This window comes from Tauraco erythrolophus, chromosome 12 (genome assembly GCF_009769465.1).
Source record: "Tauraco erythrolophus isolate bTauEry1 chromosome 12, bTauEry1.pri, whole genome shotgun sequence".
Taxonomy (NCBI): Eukaryota; Metazoa; Chordata; class Aves; order Musophagiformes; family Musophagidae; genus Tauraco; species Tauraco erythrolophus.
The window spans coordinates 2,610,386-2,629,637 of record NC_141476.1 but is presented as its reverse complement, the minus strand read 5'-3'; the positions used below and the strand labels follow the sequence as shown (position 1 = coordinate 2,629,637).

Here is a 19,252-nt window from a genome sequence, read left to right as displayed (position 1 = left end):
TACCAGCCACCCGGCGATGTGTTGGTTAGCCAAAGCACCGGGACAGGCTGTGGTACTGCAGTGGGGTGAAGTATTCCAGTCTGGGCTCGCGCTGGCTTGAGCAGCTGCCCCGTGTTGGAGAGCCCTGCCCTGCCCTGGGGTGCTTCGGGGCAGCGCTGCGAGGAGGGGAGCGGGGCTGGCGGTGTTGGCAGCTCTCTCGTGCCCTTGGTAAGAGCTTGCACACGTCAAAATATATCAAGTATATCAAAATATGTCAAAAGGTAGTGATAGGACAAGAGGCAATGGCTTTAAATTGAAAGAGGGGAGATTCCAATTAGATAGAAGGAAGAAATTCTTCACTCAGAGGGCAGTGAGGCACTGGCACAGGTTGCCCAGAGAAGTTGTAGATGCCCCATCCCTGGAAGTGTTCAAGGCCAGGTTGGATGGGGCTTTGGGCAGCCTGGTGTAGTGGAGGGTGTCCCTGCCCATGGCAGGGGGGTTGGAGCTGGATGATCTTTGAGGTCCTTTCCAACACAAACCATTCTTATGATTCTATGAAAATCTAATATGTATTCCCTTGAAATAGTGAATGTTTGAAATATGTACACAATGGTCTTCATTCCTAGTGTTCTCCTAAAGCTATTGGAAGTCACGTTTACCCTGCTACCAGACGTGTACTCAGTTCAGGACAGAAAAATAATTGTCCTTTTAAGCCCCGAAACAAATTGCTCTTCTCCCGTTATTATTTGTGTAAAGCCCTTACATCATTAGAGCTGTTTCTTTTCTATGGATATACAGTGCATGCATTGTTTATACAGTTTAATTGTAAGGAAGGAAATTCATAAAAAACAAATGATGTTCTGTACTGGTAGCAAAGAATATGAAAGTGTCCAATTAAACAGCCACTCTCTAGGACTTGTATAATGGCAACATCTGTTATCTTAATTAAACAAGTTTCTGTATAAAGGGACCCTCATAGTGCACTTTGTTAGAGCAAGATCTGACCTAGATACTCCAGGCACGCTCACTATCTTCATGGAAATTTTCCCAGTTGGTCCCATTATCTTGCAGTCTTGACAAGCCTCGTTATATATGAGCACACTCTTGCACACACGAAGCCACATTGCTTAAAGGAGAAAGATTTTATATTTTTTTTTAGCTGAAAGCCAATAAAAGCGCAGAAATGCAGCGTGTAGTGGCATTTACCCATTGAGTTTGGTCACAGCAGCATTTGGGAGTGTAGAGAGTGCCCGGTGACCTTGGTCATTGTCACGTTCAGAAGACAGAACCGTGCTTCCAGAGGTGCTCACGAGTCGTTTTCAGAAGTGACTTATGTGCTTCAGGAGTTAAGTAATGTAGGTCCAGATTTTCCAGGTATTTCATTGCTGCTCTCCACTGTAGCCTAGAGTCAGAGATGATCCAGAAGGGTGAGTTCACATCCTAAGGACCTCCTCACAGGAGCTGTTGATTTGCAGACCCCTCAGGTAATATTTTGCAACAGGAATTTTAACATACTCGCTTCGACGCTACGTCATTTTGGGAAAGAAAAATTGTGAACTCAGACAAGAAAAGAAAGGCTTTTCTCTTATTTTTTTCAGTGTGTCTTCAGCTTAAAAAGTTGTACAAATTCCAATTTTTTATTTGTTGCCTCAAACTTCCTAATTAGTTGTTAATTACTTTAAACAGCCAGAAAGCAAATGGCAGTAGGACAGACAGAACATCTTTCCCAGTCTGGTGCCAGGGTACAAACCATGGTGATATTTTTATACTGATTACTTGAGAGATGAATTGCCAGCAGTGGCTTTTGGACACACAGTCTAGTGACACTTCAGCAGAAAATAAAACCTCAAAGGATGCTTCCTATCATTGTTTTGCATTAATAGTGTTGACTGTTTTGTTTTGTTTTTTTTTTTTTCTCCAATGAAGCACCTCTGCAATTTCTTTAAGGCAGACAGGTAACCAAACCATCAATAACTTGTCGGGTTTTCATTATATCCTGCCTTGGCAAAATGAAAAATGACACTCTGCAAATAGCTTTTTGAAGTTCGAATCGACAGTGCAGCATTCATCTTAGTTTTCCAAGACAATGGCAGAAGATGGCTCTACTTCATTGGAACATCTGAAATGACTGGCGTGTCAAGTTACTTTAGCCAATTTTATGCAAAAAGAGAACTAAATCAAACCAGGAAAGAACTTGATTGAACGGTCAGAAGTCTTGGAAAGAAGCCGTCCTAGGCTTGATGGCCTCATGTTCACGGACTGTTTGTATCCCAGCAGAAGCTGGTTTTACCTCTGCGTTGTTCTGGAGTATCACTGTGTGTTTTAACATAAACTCGTCGTGGCTGTGGGTCTGTCCACTCAACACTGACCACTTGTAGTTTAGCGTGTGCTGACACTAAAAACCACTGATTTGTGTGACCTGAAATCCGTTGGTGACAACCACTCGGTTCTACCATCGTTCTCTTTAGGAGTAGGTCAGTAACTTTTCCTTGCTTCTTAAGGGTAGAATCATAGAATGGTTAGGGCTGGAAGGGACCTTCAAAGGTCATCTAGTCCAACCCCCCTGCAAGGAACAGGGATATCTCCAACTAGATCAGGTTGCTCAGGGCCTCGTCCAACCTGGCCTTGAACGTCTCCAGGGATGGAGCATCCACCACCTCTCTGGGCAACCTGTTCCAGTGTTCTACAACTCTCATGTAGTTACATGGACCTGTTTGCTTTGCTTTGCATGTATCTGGCAAAGATAATAAATCCTGTTGCTTTTGTAGTTTGAGATAGCTATCACGTGCATAACCCTATAAATAGGATCTCCACAAAGCTTAGCTGTCCACTGTTTGCTTTGGCAGCTTTCTGATGAGGGAAGCTTTCTTGACCGTTGGTAGTAAGTCAGCAACCCGGTTCATTCTTGCATTGTCTGTTCCTTCTGTGCTTGAGCAAAAGGTTACCTGAGAAGGGTTAGAGGTTTATTTAGAATCCAGATTTGGTGCTGGTTTGTTTTGTACGTGTAAAGTAATTAGGCTGATCCCTAAAATTTGCACATTTGTCTATCTGCTCCTGTAGAGCTAGGAATTTATTTCCTGTAACCAGCCACAAATGGTTGTCGAGCATACCTGAGATGCCGATGAACGCGATCCCAGCCTATGCCAAGTTTCACCTGGTGTTCCAGAAATGAGATTCTCTCTCACACCTTGACACAGTCTCCTGTAACATCAGCAATCTGTTCCTGTTTTCCCAGCAGATTATTTTCAGCATGATGTTATTGTAGTATTCGGTGATACACATGTAGGACATCATTGCTACCACTGCTGCTGCTGGAACAAGCTTGTGACCACAGCCCAGCCGCAGTTTGATCAAACTCACGGTGCTGCTGTGACCCAGGGTATCTAGAGAAGTCAACACGCATTTACCTTGGGGCTTGTGTGTTCCTTCTTTGTATAAGAATAAACTTTCTTTGTATAAGAAGGCTCCGGGGTGATGTTCTAGCGGCCTTCCAGTACCTAAAGGGACCTAGAAGAAAGCTGGAGAGGGACTTTTGACAAGGGCATGTAGTGATAGGACAAGGGACAACGGATTTAAACTGAAAGAGGGGAGATTTAGATTAGATATAAGGAAGAAATTTTTCACTCAGAGGGTGGTGAGGCACTGAACAGGTTGCCCAGAGAAGTTGTGGCTGCCCCATCCCTAGAAGTGTTCAAGGCCAGATTGGATGGGGCTTTGAGCAACCTGGTGTAGTGGAGGGTGTCCCTGCCCATGGCAGGGGGGTTGGAACTGGATGATCTTTCAGGTCCCTTCCAACCCAAACCATTCAATGAATTTTGAAAGTAGAGCCCTGCTTGTAGAAGCAGGCAAAAGGAGAGGACGAAGCACCCAGAGAGCCCCATCTCAGAGGCATCAGACTCCCAGAGCACGGTGAGACGTGTCCCATGTTTGCACAGCCTTAACAGAAACACTGTCGCTCGCTGCGTGCTGTTAAGCAGCTGCTGCTTTTCCTGCTTGAGCTGTCACATCTTTCTGATGATTAAATCCATCTCTAGGTACCGTGCATACGGCTACGAATGATTTCTCCCTCTCTGTAAAGTCTCTCCAGGAAGGATCGCGTTCCTCCCCGCGGTGCTGTTGTGTCGGAGGCGGCAGGCGCTGGCTCCCAGCAGCGAGGCAGGTTTCTCCATCGTGAGCCAACGCTTTCCAAAATAAATGCCTGCAATTAGTCTCCTAAATGCAGTTTAGTTTGAAATTGATGTGTGCTTCACACTTGTCCTCCAGTCGAAGAAAATAGTAATAATGAGTTTAGTAACTGTGCAGCGTTTTGAAGGAAAAAATGATTATAAAATATTTCTTCTCTTGGATATTTGCGTGATTAAGAGCAAGAAGGTAATGATTTTACAGTTAAGGCCACACTCTTAGAAACGCGTGTTTAAAATCCAAGGAAATAATTATACGTCTACAGGGGAAAAAGGATTCCTAATGAACTTTTTAGACAACCTACCAGACTTGGTGATGGTTTTGATGATTATTTAAACATCGTTTTTAAGTGCTGTAAATGTGTCTTTGGATCTTGCAAATCTATGTTAATGTCAATTACAAGTGGAGTGGTTAATTTATCTTTGTACTGTGGGCATTTTCTGTTGAAACTAGAGGAAAAGATGGGTTATATTTGAAAGACTATGCCTTTGGGCTTCTATTCGGGTGGTATCAGCTGGAACAAATAAGCTGAGAATGCATTTACTGCTTCTGCTCTAATCTCATGAATGCTTCCAGAAATGGTTAGTGTCAGCAGCTGATGCACAGAAACTCTTGCACAGATTTTTTTTTTTCTCATAAGAGAGTAATTTTCGTGAACTTCAGTGGAGTTCCCTTTAGTGTTCATGTTCTCCAAACCTCCAAAGCGTTTGCTGTAGGTAGAGTGTGGTGGCTTCTTGTTGGGGAAGAAGTTGGTGGTGAGGGTGGCTGGAGACTGCGCTTCCAAATTCAATTCCAGCGTGTCTCTGGGTGGGTGATCGTGCGTAAAGGGATGGTTTAGCCGTTCACGGGGCGGTTTGCAAATGTGCTTTGCCCTTCCACTGCCACCAGTAAGAACCACTCCGGGAGAGAAGTCCCGGGGCTGCCGGTGGGGGCGCGGAGCATCCCCGTCCTTCGCGGTGCCGCTGCAGCTTTCACGGTTTGTGGCAAACAGCCAGCGTCGTCGGTAAAAATAAACTGCAAAGTTGAAGAGCTGTGTCATTTCTCATGGGGGATGGTCTTTATTTCCCACCAAAATCAATGGAAAATTGGCTCTTTGCACCCTTGGACCCTTCTAGACTTGCAGAATCTTCCCATACAGCTCAAATTATCGTTGCCTCATGTCAGAGGAATGAAAGCTGTAAAAATGAGCTTTCCTTTGCTTTACTGAAAACTGCTTCCTCAAATATTTATTTTCATGACATGGTCTTTCTTACTATATTTATTTTAATGTTGTATGTAGTGGAAAAAGAGCGGAAAGGGAGAAAAGGCAAAAGGTTTCTATTATTTGAAATTCTCTGCAGCCTGCTCATTTCCTTCAGGGTCCCTAGCAGAGTTTGTGTTTGGTTTTTATTTGTTTCTCCCCGTTATCAGCATCCCTTAAAGATCTTTGGTAGAGAACTGTTCTTCTTAGCTAACCTAGGGATATTTTTATATTTGAATTATGACTCTAGGCGTCTTTAAACAATTTACTTGAAGTCTCTAATAGCTGTAAATGCTCACTTCTTTCCCTCCCACCGCCCCACTCCTTCGGGATGAGGTTTTGTCACTTCCAGACTTGTCTTAAAAATTTACGGACAGAAGGGAGGATGATGACAAAACACAGCTTTTGTGTTTATAGATATTAATACAGGCTGGATGCAGTGTTATTTATTTGGACTGCTCCGTCGTTGCAGATAACCAATTTATTGAAAAAGAAAATTGTGGGAGAACTTAAGATGCCAGATCCATGACTGGTTTAAGCTGATATTGAATTCAGTGGAGTTATGTTGTTTGATGTTGCCAAAGGGGCCCCTACTATTTTCTGAAAAATATTTTATCTGAGCAAAATATGTTCTGTTTTGGTTTTTTTTTCTGTCTCTAGAGTAATATTTACGGGTTTTTATGATCACCTGAAAGAATTGTGATTTATACGCTCCTCACCTTTAATTCTTCCTACTTAGCAAGCCTGTAAATGAAAAGCCTAAAATGAAAACACATTTACACAGAGCAGTTCACGTCCTTGGACGAAGTCTTCTTAGTATTTTCTCGGAGATCAATATCAAGAATTAAGTAAGAAAAAAAAAGTAGTACTCTGTGTTTTTCAGTGCAGCACGGTAAGAGCAGCTATTGCTTAGGAAGACCTTCCAAAAGATTCATCTTAATTTTTTGTGCTTTCCTGTTGTAGTCCCACAACACAGAAAGTGCCAAATGACCCCAAATTCTGTGCACCGTAGATGTTTAGCCAATTTGCAGTTGCTGTGATTTAGCAGTAAACCTCCTGGTGTCCTTCATGACTCAGATGTACTAGTAAAAATGATGCAAAGGTGATGTTTCTCAGTGCCTTCTCCAGCCAGTGTTTTTCCTTGGACAAATTATATGTATTTTACAGATCAAGAAGCATTCCCACGACAGAGACCCCAGCAGTCCCCTATAGTTGTGCCACACACAACCTCAGGAGTTCAAACGCTTCATCCTCAGGCTCTTTTTAGCTCCATTAAAAATAACGTTGGGGGAAACATTCTACTGAACTCAACGCAACAGGATTTTACCTGGTTTTATTTTGAGCAAATATAGTTCTTACCTGAAAATTAATTATAGGGAGTTTGCTGTTAAGAGCCCTGCCAGTTGTCATGGATAAGGAAGGCCTTATCTAATGCCTGCTTTCACCAAGAGAAAGACATGCACTAAATTAAATGGGCTTTGACTGAGGCTCTGAATTAGCTCAGGCTTTTCTGTGAACCATGAAAAGAGAAGTAGTTAGAGACAAATAAGTACCAAAGCAGCTGTAGGTGGTTATCTAAATCAAAACTAACAGGTCCTGGACAAGAAGTTGCAGATGAGTAGAAGACTGCCTGCACAGTATGACTGTCCACATCATTTGAGAGACTAGATAGGTGACCCAAGTCCAAGCCTGGAAAGCCCTGTCCCCTTACAGGGGGATGCTGACCATTTTTGACCAGTATTGATGTAGGGTGGAAAGTCTCAGAAGGCATAACAAGGTGCTGGGTGGAGGTCAGGATCGGGGCTCTCCCCTCGCCCCCTCCTCCCTGCACACCAGGGACCATCAAAGGTGTTGGGTGAAGGCTCAAGAAGTTGGCTTTGACCTCAGCGTGTACCTTAATGAGGATTAATGATACGAAGCAGAAAGTTCTCACCTTACAGTTACTTATTTACACCACATAAAGGTTGTAGTCACACACGAAGACAGCATCCCAGGGCCACAGGAATTATTAGCTGTGGACCATACTCCGAACCAGCCCATTCTTCGACTGATGAGCAGGTACTCGTGAGCAGTGTCCCTGATTTCGGGGAGGAATGTGCTCTGAGCAGTAAAGCCTCCCTCTCAGCAAAACCTGTGAGTATTTCTAAATTTCACTGTGTTTTCCTGACACTGCCTAATGGCCAATGCTGCTTTTATGAGATCATTTTAATAATCCCAGTCTCTGCCTCATTGCATGGGAAGCGTTATTAAAAAGGTAATAAACTGCTACAAAGACATGTGATAGAAATAGAAATAATTTGATAAATAATGCAATTGCCTGGAATCATTTACGTTTGCAGTAGATTTGTGCCATGAAGCAGAGTTGCAGTTAGGCTAAAAATTGCTGTAGATATTCCTGCCTATCAACTATGAGAAAAGGCTGAGCAAACACACCACTGAGATTGCAGTCTGCTCTGTCTGGTGCTTTTGCTTTCTTCCTCTGCGTCCAACCCCCCCAGCCCAAGCAAGGCTCCGGAGGAGGGACAATGGGCCATTCATCATGTCGGCTGAAATACACTGTTTTTCACAGGTACATTTAACCTAAATCCTCTCTCAGAAGACGGATTATCTCTTAGAAGAACTCTGGCACCACGGTCTCTTTTCAATAGCCCCGTCAACCACTGCCACAAAGGCTGTACATGAAGGGATCAATGGTAGTTTTATCTCAAATTGCACTCAGTGTGTGTTTCTTCCAACTGACATCCATTTAAATGCCTGCTCTAAGACGTCTTTTCTCCCTGTAATAGAAAAAGGATCGGACATGCTAAGCATTGTTTTCTGGGGAAAAAAAAAAAAAAATTGAAATATTCACTTGGCTAAGCATGAAATATTTCAGATGCATGTGTTTAATCAACAGTGAAAGCAAGCGTAGTTTCGCTTGTATTTCATAAATTAAAACGCTAAAGCTATCAGATAAGAAACAACATACCTTATTTCATTGCAGCAGTGCTAATGAAACCATTTGAGAGGAAAAAAATCTCGCTGTATAATTACGAGTACTTTGCTGCAAAGAAACACTTTACTCCGAAGAAACATTGGAGCTCTGCTCTGCAGTCCAGCAGAGATAACCCTCACCGTCGCGCACCAGCCTGCCCCGCGCGCTGCATTTGCAGTCCATCCGTATTCCTCGTGTTTCCATCTGCTGAACAGCAAAATAGAGGGCAAGCTGAGAAGAATATATTGAGGGATACCTGCAGTATCATCTGCCTGGCACAGGTCTTCTGTCGGTGGTGGGTGCGCTCTGTGAGTTAGAAGATAATTCGCGATGGAAAGGTCGGCGCGTGGACCTGCGGCTTTCACCCGCGGCTGCGAGGTGTGGGCAAGGGTGGACAACCCCTGGCTCTGCAGTTCCAGATTTGTTTGGTTCCTGAACCCGCATAGATTTGCTTTTAATTAAACAACAGAGCAAGATGTTACAGTAGATACTCTAAGTCTGGGATTTTTAAGCAAACACTCTGTCAAAGCGTGGGGTCAAACGTGAGCACAGGTCGTAGGCATGTTTTGATGGATGCAAGTGATGCAGTCAGACACCCGAAGGTCACATTTCCTTGGAGCTGGGCTGGAGGGAATTACTGAGACTCAGTTTTATGGTGTGCTCTGGGAGTTTTGCAGTTTTCAGTCATCGTTTACATTCCAAATAAGGGCCTGATCTCGTTTCCAGAAAAGTCAGTGATAAAACTCTTACAGATCTCAACAGGACATATTCTATCTCTAAATGCACGTTGCTGACTGAGAAATAATTTATCTGCTCCCAGGAATCCTGCCCAGCGTTGGGGAATGCTGCAGTGAGCTACGTGAATCAGACTCGGTAACATAACCTGCTGATGGGCAACTCAACAGATGTGGCAGAAGCATCACGAGCTGAAATACAGAGCTAATAGATCAGACCAAAATGGTTATGTGCTCCTGTTTTCCCTCGTATCGCTCCAGGTCTGCCTGACCTCTTCCATCCATTTCCAGCAGCTGCTGGAGACACTGGGCAAGTTAATATTGCTGTACTGATCCCAGCAACTGGCCATGGTGATATGGCCACGATGCCAAGGGTGGTCCTTTCTAGGTAGCTTGAGTGTCTTTGAGTAGCAGCAGAGCTCTAAACAGCTGTAGCACACGCTTAGGTCTTCTTCATCCATAAAGATGCATCTTTCTCCTCCATGTACTTTTCAAAGTTCACACCAACAGAATACAGAAATGCCTTAAGGCGCTTCTGTTCCCGCAGAGCTGGCAAAGGGCGCGCGCGGTCGTCGGGCGTGCGGCATCGCCAAGGCGCTGCTGTGGACACTGTGTGCCTGTCCGTTTTGGAAAAGCCTTTTTTAGGGCAACACAAAGTGTTCAGCTTGCAACTTTTTTATGTTTACTGCTGCAGTGGCAAAAAAAAAAAAAAAAAATGGGCAAGGAAGGCTAGGGAGGAATGTTTTCAGCATTTTTAAAGGTCCTTTGTCCCCAGAAGAGTTTTGATCAAAACACTGACAAGGTCAGCTCTTCCTGGGGTAGGACCCAAAGCTTCAGTTTAGGAAACAAACAATCCTTTTATCTCCTAATTTCAGATGTGTCTCTGCTCTCTGTGGACCTGAAATCTCCAGTTGACAACACAGACCAACAGATTCTCTCTTACAAACGCGATGTTTAAAATAGATGACCTTTCTTTATATAAGGATGCTGAACTGTCCTATATCATCTTTTTTTTTCAAATCGATATTTTTGTCTTCTTTGATTTTTCTCTGATATTAGCAGTGACCATGAGCCAGGTTGTCTGTAGAGCCGTTGCATCAACCTGTGCAAGAAGAGATTTACATTTTTAATTGTTGTTACCACCGTAGTGGTTAGTAGTCTTGGAGAACCCAAAACATTCAATAGCACATCAGTAGCTCATTTTTTGAGTTTGTGGTGATTTAAAGAGGTGCATACTCAGCAACCAGCACTCTCTTCTGAAGTAACACACATGTTTATTGGAAATGTGGGTTATTTTATGTCTTCCTAGACATCATATTAGAAAACGTTCTGGGAGTGTATTTCAGAGGAGGAAGAAAGCGTACCGAACAGTACTTCATTTAATTTGAACTTTGTGTCTTGAAAGAACTTTTTCAACCAAATTGCTAAAAGTGGTTGATGAAGAGGTGTTTGCTTTCAAGCCAATTAGCAGTTTGAGAACCCTCAATGGCCTGAAATGAGCTTCTCTTCTTGTTTAATGCAGATATGTCTGCAAAGGAAATCTGTGAATTAGCAAAATCAGTGAAAGTCCTTCCTACTTTCTCAACTAACTGTAACAAATTTCGAAGTGTTAAAATAATTACTTGTTAACTTCTAACACATTGGATTCAAATTAGAGGACAAAACATTCGTTGCAGAAAAGCACTTTCAGCAAAAAGAACCACATAACCATAAGGCCTCCTCATCAATGAGTCACAGTAAAGTTTTAATGGTCTGATTTATTGAAAAAAAAACCTAGTTAACTTGCACAATTATTGGTCAGTTTTAATGCTCGTCGTTAACAGGAGTGTGCAGGGAATTACTTAGTTACCAGATGAGAATTAAACAGGCCTGGAGACTCTGCAGGGAAGGGATTTGGAGAACTTGGCAAAAGTCTCCCCTGAACTCTTTGTGGCGTGTTACCAGGGTTAAAGGATGCCCGTGTGCTTAAATTGTAAAGGCTGTGGCTTTCAGCTGAGAAAGGCAAGGGAATAAAGACAGCAGAGTGGCTCCCTGACATGTGCCAAAGCCGATGGTGGATTGACTGTCCTCATCCAAAGGCTGTCTCTAGAGCAATGCAGTCCGCATTAACTAGTAACTAATTTTACACTGGGGGTAAAGACAACCTAGAAGGAAACCAATAGCAGGATGAAGAGACAGAAAACACATTAGAATTTGAAATTAAAGCTGGCTTCGTCATCAGATACGATTAAAATGATCTATGGAAGAGATTATCCAGTAAAGAGGCTTCAACCATATGGCTAAAAATAAAATATAAATAAATAAAAAGAAAATCTCAACTGTACAGGAATAGTCTAAAACATCACTTTTTCCTAGGTTTCTTGGGATGGCAAAAATGGTGAGAGAGTGATTGCAGAGGCTGGCAGGGGCAGTGCCAGAGCAGGGTGGTCCATCTTGAGCTGGAGCATATTGCTGAGCTAGTTCTGTCATTTATATTGATTTGAATTTTAATGCATGCCAAGGGCACCTTCAGCTTTCAGAAAGGCACTGTTGTTTCCAAAGAGCTGAAATTGATAGCGGCAGTAAGTAATTCCTTGGGAGCTCCTGGTGCTGCCGCTGCCCAGGCTCCTGCACCGGAGGCCAGTGTGGCAAGTCCTGTGCTCCAGTGCACATTTAATGTAATACGTGCATTGATTTGTGCCAACATAGCAGTGAAGATAAGAGACAAGTAGCTGTGTGCTACTCTCTTCCAATTATTGAGCTGGAGCAACTGCTACAGAAGCAAATATATGGCACTGGACTCCTGCAAAAATAAATTACAGTAGTGACTGTTACTGACTGCAACAATGTGGAGACTTACAAGCCAGTTGAGAAACTTCTATTAATATCACCACTACTGATGTGTGAAATGCAACCTCTGCCCCTGGTCTCTGCTGGCCTGCATGTGGTTGTGCTGCTGCAAGAGCAGGTCAGGGAGAGGCCGGCCAGGACGAAGATTCGGTGGCTGCTGTCGGAGCATCTTGCACCGTCTTCCTCCTCCTCACTCGGTACCATCATTGTAAAGATGCTCAAACCATAGGATCATAGAATGGTTTGGGTTAGAAGGGACCTTCAAGACCATCTAGTTCCAACACCCCTGCCATGGGCAGGGACACCCTCTACTACACCAGGTTGCTCCAAGCCTCATCCAACCTGGCCTTGAACACTTCCAGGGATGGGGCATCTACAGCTTCTCTGGGCAACCTGTGCCAGTGCCTCACCACCCTCAGTGTAAAAAATTTCTTCCTTCTATCTATTTGAAATCTCCCCTCTTTCAGTTTAAAGCCATTCCCCTTGTCCTATCACTACACAGCCTTATAAAAAGCCTCTCTCCAGCTTTCTCGTTGGCCTCCTTTAGGTACTGGAAGGCTGGAAAACCATCACATTTTTCAAAGCAACTCTATATGTGTGGACTGAGCAGCCCATGTGTGCCCATCAAGAGAGCATGGGATGGCAAAAGGCACCCACACCGGCTCCCTTAGGTGAGGTGAGGTCTCCTGAGTCTCACTGGGGACCGCAGGAGCCTGCGGAACCCCACAGCTGGCATGGACGGGTGTCCTTTGGGCTTCTATCTGTGCCTTGTCTCACGCTGGTGCTTCATTCAGCTGCCTCAGTGCTGTCCCGTGGCTGCAAGAAAAGGCTCGTGCTGATCCCTGTGGTCTGTTTCTTCAAGCCTTCTCAGGTGGGAAGCACCATCTGAGCACTTCTGCAATGATGCGAGTATTGTTTGCTAAGTTTCTTTCCTCCTAATTTCTGAATCCAGTTGCGCAGAGCTTGGTTGGCATTAAGGATGCAGGAAGGCTTCTTCATTTTCTTTGAAATTAGTTAGATTGGGAAATAATTGAGCAGGAGAAGGCAGGAATTAATACAAAATTTTCAGTGCGGGTCTGAAAGTGGCTGAAGGGCAGAAAGCAGATTCTGCTGCAAGACATGATAGTGAGCAGAGAACCAAGTATTTCGCTAAAAGAGGTGATATCAGGCTAGGGGAAGGGTTTTTCTGGAGTCTCCTTAGATTATGGCTCTGCAGGGCCCAAGGCATTCACATTTCGATGGGATTTACGAGGCAGGATCAGGTTTTCTGTTTCCATTGACTTAGAGCAGAAAACAAAGGAACAGGAGACGAAGCTAATTGTGAGAACAAGGAAAGCCTGACGTGCAGCTCTGTGCAAGAGAAGGGACCAGAATCACCCCAGGAATTAACGTGCCACCCTCACCTGCCTCCTGCTCTCTGAGAAACAGGTACCACTGCAGATAGCAGTGCTGTTTCGATGGGGAGTACGTACGTGAGGAGAGGATGGGAATGAAATAGGATATTTGGGTTTTTTTCGAACCTGCACGTGCAATTGCAGACGAGCTCCATGGGCAGAGCTACACTGCGGGCAGAGAGGTGGGGAGCGCAGAGGGGCAGCCTGGCAGCGGGGTACCCCTGCTGCAAAGCCATCAGCAGCAATGAAACACCAGCTTCGTTGCATCTGTTTGGCAGAAGCTTTTACATTGAGAAGCAGCGAGCGTGGAGGTTTTTGGATGTGCATGTAGCACATGTTGCAGGGGTTGTCATGGTGAGTGCTGAGGATTAAAGTACAGTCGTGTGTAAAACCTATACAAGCTGCTGGTGTGTAAATTTAAGTTGCCCTCAAGTAAAGACACAGAAAACTCGTGTAAACTGTGCATTCAGTATTTATGAATTGCGTCCTAAGAGATTTCTGTCAGCTGAACTCCCTCCGTAACGAGCAACGGACTGTCTGTTGTTCAAACCGTCAATAATTAATGCAGACTCCAAAGAGTTTTACGTTGACTTCAAAAAATAAAGCTATTTATGTCTGCTGTCTTTCCAGAATCACTGTCTTGGATGACGGGAGCCTCCGGATTGTCAACGTCACCAAATCCGACGCGGGAAGTTACACCTGCGTGGCGACAAACCACTTTGGGACAGCAAGCAGCACGGGCAGCTTGGTTGTGAAAGGTAATTGCAGTTGTTATTGTGTATGATTGATGCTCCATCGTAGCTCTGAGAGCATCCCCACAGCCCAGTGCACGCTGCACCTCTCCCCTTCGATGCTGATGCGAGCAGAGCCCGGGGCGATTAAAGTGCTGTTCGCAGTCCAGGCTCTGTGGTGTCTCAGAAACCTGCTGAGCCTCGTGGGTTGGAGGCGACCTTAACAGCAAGGAGGTGTCTGTGGTTGCACTTACTGATGGGGCTTACAGCAAATCAACGCATTTGTTTTCACACGTAGTTTAAAATTATGCTGCAGATGATACAGGAATTGTAACACGATGCCAGGTCCCTGGTCCCTATCGTTGTATGACTTGTTTCTAGCAGTGGCCAGTAATCACACTTGAGAAATATTTGCTGTCGCTGCAGCAGCTGTGTCCTACGACTCAGTTTTGCAAAGCACTTGGATAAAACCGTGGCGTACCTGTGGAGAAACGTTGCCCTCAGCATGCTGAGATGAGGTGGTGTCCTTTAGAAACATGTCTTATCTAGTTCAACTTCATTTATTCTTGTTATTCCTAAACTTCTATCATCTTTTTAAAAACCTTCTGAACTCTTTAATGCATCTTGTCTTGTTGCAGAATGATGCAAGAGTTTCACCCTTGCAGTGCAATGTCATAATTTTCAAAAGGACATGCAAACTGATTTATTTTCATTATTTCTTATCCCAGGCTGAACTCCCGCATTTCAGGAATTCCAAGTGTTTATTCATGTGTATTCAGATTTTTTTCTGTCAAATGTTTTTTTCCAAAGTAAAAGCTATAAGGTTTGACAAAGACATTTAAAGTAATAGTTTATAAACAACGAGAGACACTCACAAACGTCTCTAATTTTTGTCCTGCTTATAAGTAGTCCAATGTCTGATGAATTATTATAGGCAATGAACATATAGATTATTACGCCTATAATCACTCTCCATCTCCTCCTTATTTGGAGAAAAACCTATATTGGATAACAAATCAGGAAAGATTGATTACAAAGCAATAAATCAATCACAAAGCTCTAATGCTGTCAGTTTTAATTCTCCCGTATTTTGGCATTGATGGATAGTATTCAGTTAGAGGCTCTCCCCATCAGTTCTTTCTGCAGTATATAGGAAATACTTTAAAATGTTTCAATGCAAGTTTCCATCCATTCTTTTATAGTCAGAACACGTTTCAGCAGGTAACGTCAGGATCAGGCAAGTGCTGATAAAGCTGGAGAGCTGCTGTTTCTGTTACAAGCTGCAGATGACGGAGGTACAGCAGCAGGTTTTTCCCAAAACAAAATGTTTGTCTCTACCTTAGCTGTCCGGTGAGATATTTAAAATTAGATGGGATGTTGCTGGGGTCACGTTTCGTAGCACTTGACCTTTCTGCTTCCCTTATGCCAAGGGGCCGATGGTGCTGCCCCGGGGTGGGGGCTGTGTTACCCCTTCGTACCTTCTGCAGGTACAAAAGGAGCCCCGTAGGGGAGCAGACTGACCCCACAAGAGTTCTTTAGGTTGGAGGTTGATTTGAATAGTTTGTATGGCAGTTGCCCATGGTGGTCCCTGCAAACAAAAATGGAGACAAGTGGAGATCAGCGTTAGGTCTCTGGATGAGCTGACTCTACCTTTTTGTCATCTGGGTTGTCCTTTTCCAAGCAAATAGCTTGGAAAGCACTGCCCAGGGAAGGTGAATGTCAAAAAAAAACCTTGTCTGCAATTAAAAGGGTCGATCAGCTGCCATCTGCCCCAGGCCGTGCTGGTTTTCGGAGCGCTGCGAGGCACCAAGGGGGTCGGACCGGGGTCTGTGGTCAGGGACCACCATAAAAAAGCCAATCGTTGAAAACAGGGCTGTGTTTGGTTTCTGTTATCGAAGAGTCATGCTTCTGCAGTTCGTGGCTTATCCTTTCTCCCTCGCAGTGCCCCAGGAATAGCCCCTGACTCCGGGCACAGCAGTCGGCAGCTATGGTACCTGATCCTTGGGTTCACGTGGTTTAGAAATCACTTCTCCTTGCGGTGAGGTTATAAAGGATTAGCGAGTGCTTTTTTCTCCCTCAGTGCTCCGTTTTAACTCCATCCCATTAGCATTAATGGGAGCGACACATGTGCATGAAGCAGAGAATGGACTCTTAAGCCCAAGATGTGGATATTAACAGCAAACTGAGAAATGCAATTTCAAAGTCTATCCCATAAAAAGTATAAAAGAGCAGAATCTATTCTGAACTCCAAATGAACTGTGTAAAATACTGTGTTTTATACTGAGATGCTTGAGTTTCTCTGCCCTAAGTAAAACACTGGCAAGTTTTGACAGAAATATGACTGAATACCTGATTTTAACTCAGTTTTGCGGTGTTGAAAAAGACTAATGTATCAGCTGATGAGTTTTTTGACCTTAAGATGTGCTTATCTTCTTTTCTAACTCATCTTATGTCATTGAGCAAAAAAACTGTGAAGGTCAAAAGACGTTTTTTCTAACCTTCCTGTGTTCTTCCATTAACATTGCAGGTTCTCTTTTTTTTAAAAAAATCTTTTTTCTTTCTCAGAGGGAGATGCAGACAGTGTCAAAGACAGCGTAGGCAAGGATGGGAGGAGGAGGAGAATGTCTGTTACACCAGAACCAAGGAGCTTAAAATAAATCTCTGGCAAACAACCAGAAAGGGATGAATAAACATCCATATTATGCATGAGTAGAGAGCTTAAAAAAGATGAAATTCTGACAGACGCCCATAGGGCTGTGTATTAACATGCTGTTGTCAGAACTGGTGAACCTTGGTGGTTTTCCAAACCAGTGAGGTTGTGGTTTGGGTTTGTTCTGTTGGTTGGTGCTCAGTGAGAACCTCTCTGGCCTCCAGGACCTGAAGTCTTGCAAACTTGTGTGTATGGTTTGACCTTTAAATTAAAAAGCAGGATTGGATCTGTAAGAGTAGAGGAGAATCCCACAGGGAGTGTTCAGAGCTGTGTGAAGCATGGCATGTGTTTGCATGTAATATATAAATATTAATTTTCCATCTTTCTTTTTCCATCTTTTCCTGTACTTGAGGCTAAACGTTTGATTATTCCAACACACAGAAGGACTATAGACTTTCTCAGTACTGGGAGATTAAATGACAAGTAGTGTAACAGGCATAGACTGTACAACGTGAGTTTATTTGTATTTAATGCAGTGATACAAATGGGCTAATATAGCAGCAGTTCTGAATTAGGAAACTAATTTCAAGACAATGCAATGAAAGCTCTGAATATAGGAAGTGCAAGGAGAGGCTCCTGGTGCCAACGTCCCAGCTTCTGCAGTGAAGGCCCAAACGGAGTTTCTCGGGCAGCATTAGGTATGGAATTTTTTTTTTGGGCAACCTGTAGTGGAGGGTTTCCCTGCCCATGGCAGGGGGATTGGAACTAGATGATCTTTGAGGTCCCTTCCAACCCAAACCATTCTATGATTCTATGGAAGAAGCAGCAAAAACAAGTTAATGACAGGGATGCAGATGACTGTCGCCTATCGCCGCCGTTTCTTTCACAGGGTGAGAAGACCCTTGTCATGCAGCTTGTTTCCCAGCAGACACACTAAGTATCCTGGTGAGCCTGTGGCCAGCTTTGCTTTTTTGACGTTGGAGGCGAGTGGATTGTGGCACCCGCTGTAGACACGCGTGGCGGCTTCTTGAACGTCTGCTTTCCTTTTGGCTGTGTTCTGAGCTATAAACTTACCTCTCTATATAAATGTATGTATTTATATGAATTTTTATAATAAATCTAATCATTCAGCTTGACTCCACAGCCTGTAGCTTCATGGTGTGGTCCTTCAGAATTTCCAAGTAGGCAGTAGCGACGTGCCGCGCTCCGGCGGATGAGCAGTTGCAGAGGCGAGCGGGGCGGCTGCTGCGTCTGTACTGGGAGCTGTGGGTGTGGAATTGGCCCCGGAGGAGTGGTGGCAGGGATTGTCCTGTAGCAGAGATGCTCTGGAGTTTCAAAGCACTCCAGCCTGCCAGAAACGGCATTTCATACCATTTATTATCCAGGTGTCCTGGATTGTGGACCAGGATGATGCAGTCCTTTCCAGTTCCCTTATCTCTGTGGTTTAATGGACAGAAGGAGTATGTGGACACGTGGTAGAGTCTTCACCTTTCTCTTCTTGTCAGGAAATATGGCAATTCTCATGACATTGTTGCATCTCTGACAAGGGCGAGTTCCGACGACTTTATTTGCCTGTTTCATTCTGATGCACCTTCAACATTTTCCTACTGCCATTAGCTCGTCTCGTTTGGACTGTCATGGGAGGGCTCAAGGCAGTAAAAGCAAGAGAACTTTTGTTAGCAGGTATCCGTAGCACTTTAGCAGAAAAAAAGAATACAAAGATAATGTCAGTAGGTTATTTTTTTCCTCACGCTTGAGTAGACTGATAGTCTTGATTTTGTCCAGCACAGTGATCCAAATTATTTTTTATAAAATTGCCTATTTTCCATTCCAAGCCTATTCCTTTGTGTGAACATTGAATTGGGGTATTGCATTTAAAATTGAAACGATTTATTAAATACAGTAAATTCTGGTCCGTTATCGAGTAACTTTTCAGAGACTTCAGATGTTATTGCCTTTAACCCTCCAATTTTTACTGTGTTATTCTAGTCCTTTAAAAGTATCTGGGCTCATAGTTCAGAGCACTGCCTCTGTGCTGTGCTCGTCAGTGTGGGCGCTGCCTTCACGTTCTGTAGAAAGTGTCGATGGGATGCGGTGGCCTTCCTGGCCCATCTTGCCCATCTGTGGTTGTCTCCGTTTCGACATCACTTGATCAGTAGTGAACTGTGTTCTTCAGAAAACGTGTTGTGGTTGCCTCATATCCATGGGGCTAGAGTAGATTTATACTGCTATTGATTGTCTTAGTAGATAAGGAATAACCATTTTCACATCTTTAGAGATGATGGATATTATGCTGCCCATAAAGAAGTGAAACGAGTTTAGTTCTCCAGCTCCATAGGTACGCGCCAGTGGAGAGACATCTCTCTCTAACAACTGACCATCTGTCTGCTCTTGCATGTTTCAGAAGTTTCGTTTTGAACGTGGCTGATAATGCATGGTGCAGGGCTTCTTCAAGTCATTTGTGGCTTAATTTCCACATCATACAGTAAGCTGGCGTGCACTAACGAGCACACATGCATTCAAACAGAATTGCTTACGC

General features: G+C 43.9%; 1 protein-coding gene across 1 annotated transcript in view; it reads left to right on the top strand.

The window, feature by feature from the left end:
* CNTN4 (contactin 4) overlaps positions 1-19,252 on the top strand; it is a 116,997-nt gene that overhangs the window by 67,414 nt on the left and 30,331 nt on the right. The window contains exon 10 of the mRNA XM_086619332.1: positions 13,963-14,090. Coding sequence (XP_086475458.1) covers positions 13,963-14,090 — 128 coding nt within the window. The remainder of the gene's footprint in view (positions 1-13,962; positions 14,091-19,252) is intronic.